This window comes from Ambystoma mexicanum, chromosome 1q (assembly GCF_040938575.1).
Source record: "Ambystoma mexicanum isolate Mex_15411 chromosome 1q, UKY_AmexF1_1, whole genome shotgun sequence".
NCBI lineage: Eukaryota > Metazoa > Chordata > Amphibia > Caudata > Ambystomatidae > Ambystoma > Ambystoma mexicanum.
Window position 1 is genome coordinate 1,541,332,642 of NC_090922.1, and position 14,491 is coordinate 1,541,347,132.

At 47.5% G+C, this 14,491-nt stretch overlaps 1 protein-coding gene across 1 annotated transcript; it reads left to right on the forward strand.

The window, feature by feature from the left end:
* Positions 1 to 10,743: 10,743 nt before the first annotated feature.
* LOC138551493 (zinc finger protein 84-like) lies at positions 10,744 to 13,116 on the forward strand. The gene has a single exon (XM_069642490.1). The coding sequence runs from the start codon at positions 11,484 to 11,486 to the stop codon at positions 12,909 to 12,911; it is 1,428 nt and encodes a 475-aa protein (XP_069498591.1). The 5' UTR covers positions 10,744 to 11,483; the 3' UTR covers positions 12,912 to 13,116.
* Positions 13,117 to 14,491: the final 1,375 nt, after the last annotated feature.

Genomic DNA, 14,491 nt, shown 5'->3' on the forward strand with positions numbered 1-14,491 from the left:
CTTGTCTATAAGGGTCGGGTAATTCCTTGCATATAGGCCTTTGATTGTATTGGTGAGCGTGACCCCAAGTTATCTTACCCCTTCTTCTGCCACCCCCAGTTGCATCTCCCCTGCTCTCTTATGGATTTCCTGTTCGTCTCCCGCCAGTACCATTAGCTCTGACTTTTGCTTGTTTATCGTTAGGCCCAAAACAAATCCGTAGTCATCGATCGCTTGTATGAGAGGGGTTAGTGTAACTGCCGGTTCCGCCAGGACTATTGTCATGTCGTCCGCATTGGCTGCTGTTTTGTGGATTATTCTTCCCATTGTAATGCCTTTGTTTTCGGGTTTATTTCTTATTTTCATCAGCATCGGCTCCAGGAATATAGCGTATAGGAGTGGGGAGAGGGGACATCCCTGCTTTGTGCCTCTTTCTATTCTTATTGTGTCTGAAAGCTCCCCGTTCACCGCGATTCTGGCTTTGGGTGAGTTATAGTTGGCTCATATCATTTTGATGAATGTTTCGCCGAAGCCGAGTTTCCCCAAGATATGGAAGAGTATGGACCACACCACTCGGTCAAACGCTTTTTCCGCGTCTATCGCCACTAAGGCAGCAGGGGTGTTTGTGATCCCCACCTTCATGGTCAGATGGGCCATTCTTCTTATATTGTCGTGAGTTGTTCTGTTGGAGATGAACCCTGACTGATCCTGGTGTATCAGTTTGGGAAGCAGCAGCATAAGTCTGTTAGCTAATATTTTGGTATATAGTTTGGCATCTAGGTTTATTAGAGGTATGGGTCGATATGAGCCTGGTGTCTCCGGGTTTTTCCCTTTCTTGTGGAAGACCAGGATTTTTGACTCATTCATTGAGATTGTGATGTTGGACGTGTCCTTAAATGTGTTGAAGAGCTCTGTGAGGACTCGGATAAGGGAGCCCGCATAGGTTTTATAGAAGATGGCTGTGTAGCCGTCCGGTCCCGGGGCTTTGTTTTTAAGGTAGGTCTCTTATCATCTTTGTTACTTCCTCTGCCGTAATTGTTTTGTTGAGTCGTGAATTCTCCTCTGGTGTAATGATTGGGAGATTCATGTCATTTAGGTAGTTTATCTGGTCTATCGCCTTAGCTTTGTCTGATGTATATAGTTTTTGGTAGTAGTCTCTAAAGATTTCTGTTATGGCCTTCGTTTGTGTTCTCAATTGGTCGTCGTTATCTCTCAGAGCTTTCACTGTTTGCCTTTGTTGCTTGCCTTTCAGTTGTCTCGCCAGGGGTTTATCCGCTCTATTTGCTTTCATTGCATACCAGTGCTTCAAGTGCAGCAATTGGTTCTCTGCTCTTTTGGTTCGGATGGCTTCCAACTGACCCTGTATATGTCCGTAGGCTCTCTTTAGTTTCAAGGTGTGATTATTTGTCATTTCCTCTCTTATCTTCGCTAGGTTGTTTTCTAGTTCTTATTCCCATTTGCAGGATTGTCTGTCCCTCTGTGCTTTGAGTGCAATCAAATGTCCCCTCATTACCGCTTTGAAAGCTTCTCATATCGTGACTTTCGCCACTTCTGGGGTGTTGTTTTGTTTGAAATAATCTACTATGTGTCCTCTGATTGTCTCCCGCATAACGGGATCTTGTATGACTTCTCTTGGTAGAGTCCATCGCCATAGGCCCGATTGTGTGCGGAAGGCTGGGAGTGAAATCCATATGGGGCATGGTCTGATATCGATATGGGGCCCGTCTCAACTTCTTGTATCTTTCCTAGAAGACTCACGGATGCCCAGATATAGTTGATTCTGGAGCTTGTGCCGTGCACGTGGGAATGATATGTGAACCCCGGTGACGAGCCTCTGATTTTTCGCCAGGCGTCTTCTAGTGCTATTTTTTGCATTGTGTTCTTTAGCGATTGTGATGGAGATCCCTGGTGTGAGAGATTGGGGTTCGATCGATCTTCTCTGGCGTTCCAGGCCAAATTGAAATCCCCAGCCAAAATCATCTCTTCTTGTGAGAAATGTTCTAGTTTATTCAAAGTGTCTTTCATGTAGCCGTCCTGGCCCATGTTTGGGGCGTATACTGTTGCGAGAGTCAGAGGTCGGTTCTCGATTTGAATTTTCGCTGCTAAGAATCTTCCTTGCTTGTCTTCTAGGGTTTCTCGAATTTTGACATTGAGAGAGTCGGTGAATGCTATCAGCAATCCTTTTTTTCTTTTCCCCATCGTTTGCTTGAATTGTTCTGCTGTATCTTTTCAGGCTGTTTTTCCCTTTATTCTTTTTCTGTATATGCGTCTCTTGTAGCATATGTCGTATTTTCCCTTCTGTAGCTGGTGTTCTACTTTTTTTCTTTTGACTGGGGAGTTTAGTCCTCTGATGTTATGTGTCAGGATTTTCAGCCCCATCCTGTTGTTTTTCTTTTTATGATTCTATGGGCCTCATTACACGGACGGCGGTAAGGGTTTAACGGTCACCGTTAATGGTACCGGTGACCGTTAACCCTTACCGCCTTACTACGAGGTCCCTTTGCGGGTTGGAGAATTTAACGCCTGCTTTTGCAGGCGTTAAAAACCAACCCGCAAAGGGACCAGGGAGCTAATTAAGGTACCGCAATTTGCGGTGCCGTAATTAGCACCTTCCCCATTCCCATTATGCCCTATGGGGCAAAAATGGGGAAGGGCAATGGGGGAAGGGGGAATTACTGCCCCACCAACCTTGGAATAGGGCGGTAATTCCCCTTTCCACCAAGGCGGTGCCGGTATTTTACCGGCATGGACCAAGGTGCTAATAGCACCTTGGTCCACCGCCGTCCGTGTAATGAGGCCCTATGTCTCCTTTAGTTTGGTCTATCGTGGAGTCTTTGATGTGTGCCGGTGGGTTCCCTTACCCCCCTCTGGGATTGCTCCTTGTCCTCCTCCTTTGTTCTTCCACTCCCCCCTTTGTGTTCCCCAACTCCCCCCCCATCCCCTCCCCTTGTATCTTCCCTGAGGAGGGCTCTGGACCCTATGATAGCTTGGGCGTGGAGCCCTTTGCGCCATGCCCTCTCGAACTCGGGAGTAACAGTGGCGTGAGGAGTCCTAAACCTCATTAAAAGTCTCTTGGGATTTCTGTATGGTCCCAGCTCGCCGCTGCTGTGTGTCTGCCAGTGGTCGCCTCTTAGATTCTGTGTTTCCTGTCAGAGTCCTGGTGGTCATTTTGTTCTTGTTTTGTGCTTGAGGTTTCCGTCCGTTATTTGTGTCTTGGTGTCTCTGTGGGGCGTCTAGATTTTGTGCTTATAGAGGTCCAACCTCTTGGGGCTCTTTTTCCTTGCATATTTTCCCTGCCGTTGTTTTGGGACCCATCCTGCTCCTGTAGATTCATGATCCGTTCTCCTTCCTCACACGTGGTGATCCTCTGTTGTTTCCCCTCCCATGTGATTAGAAGGCCGAAGGGGAACGTCCATTTATATCGAATTTGTCTCGCTGTCAGTTCTTTTGTTATTTGGGACATCTCCCTGCATTTTTGGAGAGTGGTCTGTGCCAGATCTTGGAAGAGTTGTATTTCTGTCCCATTCATCCTTATGTGATCCAACGTCCGAGCTTTCCGCAGGATCTGTTCTTTTTGTGGGTACGACACCATTGTGATCAGGACATATCTGGGGTGAGCACCGGGTTCTCCCAAGCGGCGCGGGGCCACTCTATGTATCCTATCAATTTGGATTACTGCTTCTTCCTCCTCCTCTAAAATGTCTCTGAAGACCTGTTGCACTGCCTGTTTGAGGTCTTTGGGCCTCATTACACGGAAGGAGGTAAGGTTTAACGGTCACCGGTAATGGTACCGGTGACCGTTAACCCTTACCGACTGATTTCGAGGTCCCTTTGCGGCTTGGTACTTTAACGCCTGCTTTTTAGCAGGCGGTAAAAACCGACCTGCAAAGGGACCAGGGTGCTAAATACGGTACCGCAATTTGCGGTACCGTAATTAGCACCTTCCCCATTCCCATTATGCCCTATTGGGCAAAAATGGGAATGGGAAGGGCAATGGGGGAAGGGGGAATTACCGCCCCGCCAACCTTGGAATAGGGCGGTAATTCCCCTTTCCTCCAAGGCGGTGCCGGTATTTTACCGGCATGGACCAAGGCGCTAATAGCACCTTGGTCCACCGCCTACCGTGTAATGAGGCCCTTTGTCTTAGACAATCTCTGCCATATTTTTTATTCGTATGTTGGATCTGCAGGATCGATTTTTCTAGTTCCTCGCATTGGATTTCCAGATAGTGGGAAAGTCTTGACAGCCTCTCCTGTACTTCTGCGTGCTGTTGTGTTTCTTCATCCAAATTCTGCACCGTTTTCTCCATAATGTCTGTATGTTCCTCCAGATTCCCTATGTCTATTTTCAGCTCCTGCACCGCCTGCTTCATTTCTCCCTTCATCGTCTCAAATTGGGTGTGCATGGAGGCCATGAATTGTTCTTGAAATTCTTTAAACCATTCCTTCATGTCTTATTTGGTGGTCATGTCAGTGTTCTCGTCCTCCACCTGGTTTCTTTCGCCTTTTTCTATTTGAGCAGTGTTCTTCTGGCTTATCGACACGTTTGTTCCCCAGAGTCGCTCCAAATTCTGGTCTTGTTTCTGCTTGGTGACCGAGGGTTGTGCTTGCCTGCCCCTGGATTTGGACATGTGTGCTAATCTGGTATGTTCGTGGTCCGTTGGATTTGGTTTTTTCTCTGAGTTTCTATTGTGGGCTTCTCCCTATTTTGTGGTAGGTATGACATCCCCACTGCTCCTAGAGTCCCCTCAGGGGGGTATGGTTGTAGTTTCGCCTTTCCAGGGGAGTTTGGTTCTGAGTGGGGTTTGCTGCGGCTGGCTTTGTGATTCTTGATTTATGGGGGGCGGGGGTCTGCTGCTTGCCCCCGCTCCTTTTCCCCCAGCGCGGGCTTTTTGTGTGTTAGCTAGTGGTAGCCTCTTGTCCCTGGCGGCGGCCTCTCTTGGTTATCCTTGACTTCCGGTCCAGGGGCTCCGCTTGTCTTGTTTTGCCCTGGAGGGGGGGGGCGTTAGTCGATGGGGATGTCTGCTGTTTGTCCCTGCTCCTTTGCCCCCGACTAGGGCATCTGGGCATAGATTAATGGTGCCCTCTTGTCCCCAGCGAGGGCTTTTCTTATTTGTCCCTGCTTCCCGCTGCGGGGTTCCCGCTTGCCTTGTTTAGTGTTGGGAGGGGGGGGGTACCTCCTTTTCTTATTTGGGACTCTCTGTGGGTTATGTTGTGTGTATTATTCGTCCCCCTTGTAGGGCCTCCCGTGCCTCCTCCTCACCTCACCGGTGGTTTTTGTCGGAGTCGTGTGGAGGCCTCTGGCGGGCCCTGCCTCTCCGATTCCGGCGTGGTGCTTCCTTCTCCCTGCTGGACTCTCTACTGGGCCCTCGAGTGCGATTGTCACTTTGCGCCTTAGACCGCTTTGTTGGCGAGGGGGCTGCCTTCTTACTGTTACGTGGTCTGATCCCACCGGACTCGGGAATCGCGCGGTGGATTCCTCTCTATTACTTCGGTCACTGGATGGGTGGGTTTTGCGGTTATGCTGCTGCTCCCTTGCCCCCGACAAGTGCCTCTGGGTGTGGGTTTGTGGTGCCCTCTTGTCCCCGGCGTAGGCCTCTCTTGTTTGTCCCTGCTTCCCGCTCCGGGGGTCTTGTTTTGTGCTGGGAGGGGGGAGCCTCCTTCCTTATTAGGAACCCACCGCGGGTAATGCCGGGGCTGTTGTATGTATAATTCATCCCCTTTGTGTGCCCCTCCCGTGCCTCCTTCTCACCTCACCGGCTTCTTTATGTGGTTTCTCGTAGGAGTCATGTACAGGCCTCTGGCTGGTGCTTCCTCTCTCTGAATCTGGCGTGATTCTTCCTTCTCCCCGGTGGATTCTCTGCTGGGGCCTCAGGTGCAATTGCCGCCTTGTGCCTTATACCGCTTTGTTATCTGCAGCTGAAGTTGTATGGGCGTGGAGCCTGGTCTCTGGTTTGCCACCTTCTCTTTTTGGGCTCTCTCCGGGTGACCCTGCTTTCATGGGCTGGGCCGTCTCTCTCCCGGGATCTCTGTAAGCCGCTGGGCATGGTGCGCGACCTGGATGGCGTCCCCTCCTCTCTCCGACTGCGTTTCTCCCCGGGTATTCTTGCTTCATCCTGGGGGCCCCGTCTCTGCACAGAGCTAGTCTGCCCGTTGGGCTCCTCGGCGGCTCTGCTGGGCTCCGCTTTCGTTATGGCCGCAGTCCATCCTGACGGGTGGCGCTGATGGGACGCTGGATCTCCTGACGAGTGGCGGTTCTGGATAGCTCTCGTTGCTGGTGAGGGGGCCGCCTTCTTACTGTTGCACGGTCTGATCCCGCCGGACTCGGGAAGCGCGCGGTGGATTCCTCTCAATTACTTTGGTCGCTGGATAGGCGGGAATCGCTAATATGATGCCGCTTCTTTCCTGGGACAGTTCACTGCAGGTGTTGATTCCTCCAGCTGTTGTTCACCAGGTTCCGAGCTCCCCTGGGACCATGGCTCTGCTTTTTGTCGTTCTTTTTTGTTGCGGCCTCGAGCAGGCAGATGGAGCTCCGGTCAAGCACGTCTGCTCAGGTCGGCCGCCATTTTGGAATCTCATAACCCCTACTTTTAACAGGGAGACGGTCACCAGTGAGTATATCAGGCTGACCTAAGGGGTCAAGCCTTGTGTTAGTGAAAACAGGGATGCAAACTGCTTCAACAGAATTTAGCACTCTTCCTGTTCGTGCAGAGTCAGATCCGAAGAGAGATTAACTCCATCTATTTTTCCATCTAAAGGTTGTCCCCTGAGAAGGGCAAGCAGAGGTTCACTCTCCTCCTGATCAGATTCTAAATGCAAAGCTCCTAGTTCTGGTCTGGAAACATAGGCCTTTAGTCGGTTAGTGTGATAGACTCTAGGGTCCACTAAATAAATGACCTCTCCAAGTTTGCCCACAACCTTGAAGGGTCCAATCCATTTGTCCTGTAAGGCCATATGCCTTGTAGGTACCATAACTAGAACTAGCTGGTCTGGAGTAAGCTCCACCATGTTGGCCTTCTGGTCATGCCAATGCTTCACCAGAGCCTGACCTGCTTTCAAGTTATCTGAATCTTCTGTCATCATTTGTGCCATTCTGCTTCGGAGACCTAACACAAAGTCAGTGACTCTCACTGGCTTGAGGGAGGGAGCACTCTCCAACCCTTCCTTGATAAGGGTCAATGGACCGCAAACCAGATGATTATAATCAATAGGGCTCCTGGTTACGGCCCTGTTCTACCCAGGTAGGTAAACATTATAGCACACAAATGAACAGGGTCAAGGAATCAAACAACACACACACCCCTTTAGTGAATGCACACCTTTTTAGCAATGGTTACTACCAGCAAACAATTTCATTGTCATCACAATATGATGAATTTTCAAATCAAATACAATCACAGGGAAACTCGTTTTACAACAGAGAGAAAGGTCATGAAATGATGGAGGTGATGCTCAACCAAGGACAATCCCGTGGGCAAGTATTTAGACAATAAGTGCAAGCGCTGACACCATAGAAGGAACACATGGGCACTATAACAAACAGTACATAGTGCTATCGAGCACGACAATTGCAAAGTGGATAGGTTCAAACACTGACGATAAAAAGTCAACACAACTGTGTTTCGGCCATAAACGGCTACAGTAATATCCAATCTTTACAGGCCTTCATCAGGATGGAGTAGTGGAGAGAGGGGGGTTTCCCGTGATTTCTGTCACAGAAATGGGACAGCGACACAAGTCAGGGAAAGTGTGTGGGGTTCCAAAAAGAGATTCACTTATTTTAAATCACAATTAATGCGTAATTACAAAAGGGATATCACCCAGGGGAGAACCAAAGCAACACTTACCGTGTCCAAATGGAACCACAAATAGGAGTTGCAGGACCGTCTGGTGTTAAATCAGCAGATCACGTGGAATTACTGGGCCATTCCGAGTTCGGAGGGCCCGGTAATTCCTCCCTCCAGGAACCTGGGCCCGGACCTTCCCCATTCCCATTTCAGCCCACATAGAGCTGAATGGGAATTGGAGAGGGAGCAAACAACGGGCCGATTACGAGTGACCCGTTATTTGCTCCCTCTTCCCATCGCAAGACCCGGTAGAGTTTGTTCATATCCCTTGTGACCTGTATGCCCAGATATTTAAGCTTAACATTTTCCACCATGAGGCCTAACTGGGGAAGTCTATCCACATCTGCCTGTGTAGTTTCATGCAGGGGAAACAAAATTAACTTGGCCTCATTAATTTTGAAACCTAAGAGGTTTCCATATTCTTTGATTAGTCTAATTGCTCTAGGTATAGAGGATGTGGGATTCAAGATGTGTAGAAGTAGGTCATCTGCATACAGAGCTACCTTGTATTCAATTGCTCCTAGTCACAGTCCCTCCACCCAATGATCGTTCCTTAATTTCTGGGCTAAGGGTTCTAAAGAGAGCACAGATAGTATGGCTGAGAGAGGGCATCCTTGTCGTGTTCCCCTACCTAGCTCAAACCAGCTGGAGTATTCCCCATTCACAAAGACAGAGGCTTTAGGGGATGTATACACTGCCTGAATCCCTCCCCTGAATTTCGAGCCTATCCCTTCTTTGCAGAGGACCGCCATCAAAAAGCCCCATTCAACCCTGTCTAATGCCTTCTCCGCGTCAACCGACAGAAGGGCAGGGTCGCTGATCATATTTTGGGATGCGTTAATCAAGTGTAGGGTCTTCCTCATAGTGTCGGCTCCCTGTCTACCCAGTATAAAACCAACCTGATCCACATGTATTGGGCGTGGCATACATTTCTTCAGTCGGGCCGCAAGGAGTCTAGTGTATATCTTGGCGTCCACGTTTAACAGTGATATGTGACGGTATGATCCACATTGCTTAGGGTCCCTTCCCTCTTTGGGGATTACTGAGACAGGAGCTCAAACCAAGGAGTCCGGGGCTCTCCCAGTATCAAGGATCTGTAGCCATCCTTTCCTGGAGCCTTGCCCAGTGACAGCTTCTTAATCGCGTTTTTAACTTCGTCCTCAGTTATCAGGCTTTCAAAGCTGAGGGATTCGTCATATGAGAGTTTTGGCATTTCAACAGAGGATGAGTAATCATCAGTCCCCGTTAAGCCAGGTTGAACCTCCGATCTATATAACGCCTCATAGAATGTGGCGAAGGCTTCGCAAATCTCTACATTTGTTGCAGCGTGAGAGTCCCCTCTGTTCTCTATTTCCAAAACCCTCCGCTCAGCTCGTTGGTCACGCAATCTGGCTGCCAACAGTGCTTCAGCCTTATCTCCTTTCTCATAGAAACTCTGTCTCAGAAGCTGTAGCTTATGGACTGTCTGTCTGTGTAATTCTATCAGTCTGATACACACTTGATCATTCTGTGAATTATGGGGGAGATTGATTTGTTTGGAGTTTATTTGGGTTTAAAGTCAATGGGGGTCATTCCGAGTTTGTAGGTAGCCATGGTGCTATCAGCACCATGGCTGCCTTCAAACCTGGGTCCGGGTCACGTATCTCTGAATGGGGATTTACCGAGTCATTCGAACCTTGGAGGACCCGTTAAGTCCACATTCAGAAAACCATTCCCCATTCCCATTTGACCCCCGATAGGGCTCAATGGAAATGGGGAAGGACCTAATAACGGCCCGTTCTTAGCTCCATGGTGCCTTAACGGGTCGCGCTAAGGACGGCTGGTCAGACCTTGGAATGTGGCAGTAGTGGGTCAAAGGCAGCAGCATCCTTACCTGTGCCGTTAACCCCCTACTGACAGGGTCGGAATGACCCCCAATGTTTAAATGTGCTGCTATCTCACTGTTGGAAGAGACTGGTGTTTGTTCTTTAAATCTCAATTCAGCCCTTTTATTCTTCAATAGTGCTGTTGGTTATACATTTGTGTTCGGTGCAATATACATTTGCCACAAAGGTTACGAGGAGGTCATCACTAATGACATAATAGACTGGTCAAGCGAGGTGCCTGATTGGTGGTAAAACTGCTCACCTAGTGTCTGCTCACCCAGTGTCAGCTCACCTGCCCTTATTGTTTGTATTGGGAAATTGCGAGATTTCATGTACATTACTGACGACATAAAATGGTAGAAAAATATATGCATTGTCCTGATGATTAAAATATCCACATGAAATGTATTCTTCACCCAGGCTGTATGATTTGTTTTTCTACATGTTTTTGGCTACTGAACGGTCCTGTATGAAAATGAATCACATATCACCTCTATTACATTTTATCATTCGAGAGCCACTACTCCGACAGCTATGAGGGGGGCCTATATCCATTATATGGCACTTCACAGTCTTAATAGTTACTATGTGAGTAATTAAGTAATGCACATCACTAATACTGAGGGGCAGGCATTGATAAGTGTGGGTGTACTCCCCCTTTTACAAGCTGACATAAAAATGTCCTTTCCATTTGTAACATACATGGCCTTCTTTGAAGCCAAAATTGTGGCGACACACATGTCAAGGATTATCGAGGATAAGAACTTTTGAAAAACAAACTTAAAGAGGATGAGGATTATTAAAGACTAGACCAAAAAGAAAGACACATTTTTCTTATGAAAAAAAGAGGTAAGAAGGACCAATTGTGGATTGAGCAATAAGCAAAGTTGACGCATTTGAAAGCAAGAGGATGACTGTGAACATTGAATTTGATGTAAGCACTGCAATATTTGGAAATTGAAACCATTGAATAAACAGTGGCAATGACAACTGAACAGCTGAAATCTAGTGTTATTAAAACAAAAAGCAATATTTACACTAGAATACCCACGCTTATCAATGCCTAAATCACTAATTGGAAATAAGAGCAGTTTATTAATAGTGGATTGCTAAGCAGAAAAAGGCTAAAACAGGAAGCTAATAATGTTATATTTGAGACCCAGTTGGCCTGTTAGTGATGCCTGCGACTGTGAACATGCTGAAACTAATAATGTGTTTCTCCTTTTACTTCAATAGGTGATTGATGTCCCAAAAACATAACAAGATTGATTGTTAAATTGTCTGGACTAATACAGTGGCAACCTTCATTGATACAATGTGCAATTTCCTAACATCTTAGAAGCAGACACGTTTGTGGTCCAAATTTCTTTTTAGATTATTCATGAATTGAGATTGAGAAGCCTATAGAATACTTGCTGGGTTTCATCCATTCAACACACGTGTGGTAGCATCCAGAAACACAGAGCTACACTACATATCCAGCATTTCAGAGCAATAATAGCAACATTGCTTGATGTGCAGTAAGACAAGACTGTTTCTTGTGCCTATTCCTGAGAGAACACAAACGAGTGCTATTTTATAGACGTTCTGAATTTGAGATTAGTTTGAGATTTTGCGAAACACCTGTAAATGGTCAAACAGTATCCATGCACCGAGTATTTTAAAATCTTCGGCCAGAAGAAACATCTCTCTGTCACCAGAAAAGTCCTACACATGGGAAAGCTCATCTGCCTGTTGAATCTGGGAAAAGGTTCAGTGGAATTAATCAACCTGACAAAATAATCTGGCAAAATATGGGTGAAAAACCTTACCAGCGCACTGAATTTGGGAATAAAGATATGCTTATTTCCCCCCAGAGGACACATTCAGGTGAGAAACCTCATGAGTGCACTGAATGTGAGGAAGGGTGTTCTGAGAAGGGGCAATTTACCTGCCACCAGAGAACACATACAGGTGACAAACCTCTTGAGTGCACTGAACGTGGGAAAGGATTTGCTCAGAAGGGACAGCTTGCTCTGCACCACAGGACACATACAGGTGAGTGCACTGAATGTGGGAAAGGATTTGCTAGGAAAGGGCAGTTTGCTCTGCACCAGCGAAAACATACAGGTGAGAAACCACATGACTGCACCAAATGTGGGAAAGGATTTGCTACCAAGCAACAGCTTACCTGCCACCAGAGAACGCATACAAGTGGGCAACCTTATAAGTGCACTGAATGTGGGAAAGGATTTGCTAGCAAGGGAAAGCTTACTATCCACCAGAGAACACATACAGGTGAGAAACCTCACAAGTGCACTGAATGCGAAAAGAGATTAATTACGAAGACAGATCTTATTCGACACCAGAGAACACATACAGGCGAGAAACCTCATAAGTGCACTGAATGTGGTAAGAATTTTATTATGAAGGGGGATCTTATTCGTCACCAAAGAACTCATACAGGTGAGAAACCTCATGAGTGCACTGAATGTGGGAAAAGGTTTGCTCGGAAGGGGTATCTTACTCTGCACCAGAGAACGCATACAGGTGAGAAACCTTATCATTGCACTGAATGTGGGAAAAGGTTTGCTCAGAAGCCACTGCTTACTCGACACCAGAGAGCACATACAGGTGAGAAACCTCATGAGTGCACTGAATGTGGGAAAGCTTTCAGTCACAAGGGAGATCTTATTTATCATCAGTTCTCACATACAGGAGAGAAACCTCATCAGTGTATGGAATGCGGGAAATGCTTTATTCAGAAGGGAAGTCTTATTTTTCACCAGAGAACACATACAGGAGAGAAACCTCATCAGTGTACTGAATGTGGGAAATGCTTTATTCAGAAGGGAGATCTTATTTGTCACCAGAGAACTCATACAGGTGAGAAACCTCATGAGTGCACTGAATGTGGGGAAATGTTCTGTCGACAGGAAGGTCTCATTTACCACCAGTTCTCACATACAGGCGAGAAACCTCATAAGTGCACTGAATGTGGTAAGAGTTTCATTCTGAACAGGGATCTTATTCGTCACCAGAGAACACACACAGGGGTGAAACCTCATGAGTGTACTGAATGTGGGAAAAGGTTCAGTCGGCAGGAAGGTCTCATTTACCATCAGTTCTCACATACAGGCGAGAAACCTCATAAGTGCACTGAATGTGGTAAGAGTTTCATTCTGAACAGGGATCTTATTCGTCACCTAAGAACACATACAGGTGGGAAACCTCATCAGTAAGATAAATAACCTAAATGGGCACCAGACAAAACATGCATGCGAGGGTCCATTTCAGGATAGGGAATGTGGGAAATACTACACTACGCAGCATGTCCTTATCTGCCATGAAAGAGCACATGCTTGTGAGGGTCCATTTCAGGGTAGGGAATGTGGGAAATACTACACTATGCAGCATGTCCTTATCTGCCATGAGAGAGCACATGCTTGCGAGGGTCCATTTCAGGGTAGGGAATGTGGGAAATACTACACTACGCAGCATGTCCTTATCTGCCATGAGAGAGCACATGCTTGCGAGGGTCCATTTCAGGGTAGGGAATGTGGGAAATACTACACTACGCAGCATGTCCTTACCTGCCATGAGAGAGCACATGCTTGCGAGGGTCCATTTCAGGGTAGGGAATGTGGGAAATACTACACTACGCAGCATGTCCTTATCTGCCATGAGAGAGCACATGCTTGCGAGGGTCCATTTCAGGGTAGGGAATGTGGGAAATACTACACTACGCAGCATGTCCTTATCTGCCATGAGAGAGCACATGCTTGTGAGGGTCCATTTCGGGGTAGGGAATTTGGGAAATACTTGCTACGCAGGATGTTCTTATCTGCCATGAGAGTGGACATGCCTGTGGAGAAATCTCTGTTGCATTTGAAGCTTCAGAGTGGAGAGAACACTTCAATGATGCTGAGGTTAGCATGTCTGTTGATTAAAACTGTGGAGATCTTGTCACCAAAGCTCTTAACAGTTTCCTTTGGCACACAAATAGTGGCTGATTATGATTGGTTGAATCATTTGTTTAAAACGCATCCCTTCTGGAATATTCTGAAGGGAGACTGCACCCTCTGTGTTGAGATACCCATTCGATGGAACACTTTGCCTGAGAACCTGAGGCAACTATAGGCCCTCATTGGATATACGGGGGAACTGTTCTGCAAATTCATTACCAGAGGCTGCCTAGCACTAGATTATTATTGTATACTCGGTGCTACAGAACATATACACATGAGAAACCGCATCAGTGAATGTGGCAATTTTTTAGTATTCTCTTGGAATTATCAGGTGCCCTGGACACCATTACCCATCAGATCAGGGATGCCTGCATCAGAGACTCCACCTACTCCTTTTACAATCACACCAGGCTAATGGACCATAAGCATCTATGACACCTCATTTGATACCACAGTCTCTGCTTAAAAGATGTGGCATTACCAGGGTTCTGCTGGTTATGGCTAGGGGTTCTTAACCCCTAGTCTTAACGTTATGGGCCTCATTACAACCCTGGCGGAACGGGTTAAACGGCGCCGTAAAAGGTGACGGCGCCGTTCAACCCGTTCCGCCACAGTACCAGGAACTTCCGCCGGCAGGCGGAATAGCCGGCGGCCACCCCAAGGCCACTATAAGGCCAAGCTGGCCTGTTAGCCCACATTAGAATCCATCCGGCGAGCGGGCAGGAGCCCCCATCTCTACTCCCTCGGAGCGGGCAGGAGCCCCCACCTCTACTCCCTCGGAGTGGGCAGGAGCCCCCACCTCTACTCCCTCGGAGCGGGTAGGAGTTCATACCTCTACTCCCTCGGAGCGGGCA

Excerpts from the sequence above, each read along its gene's own strand:
- LOC138551493 (XM_069642490.1), top strand. The coding sequence starts at position 11,484 with ATGGGTGAAAAACCTTACCAGCGCACTGAATTTGGGAATAAAGATATG.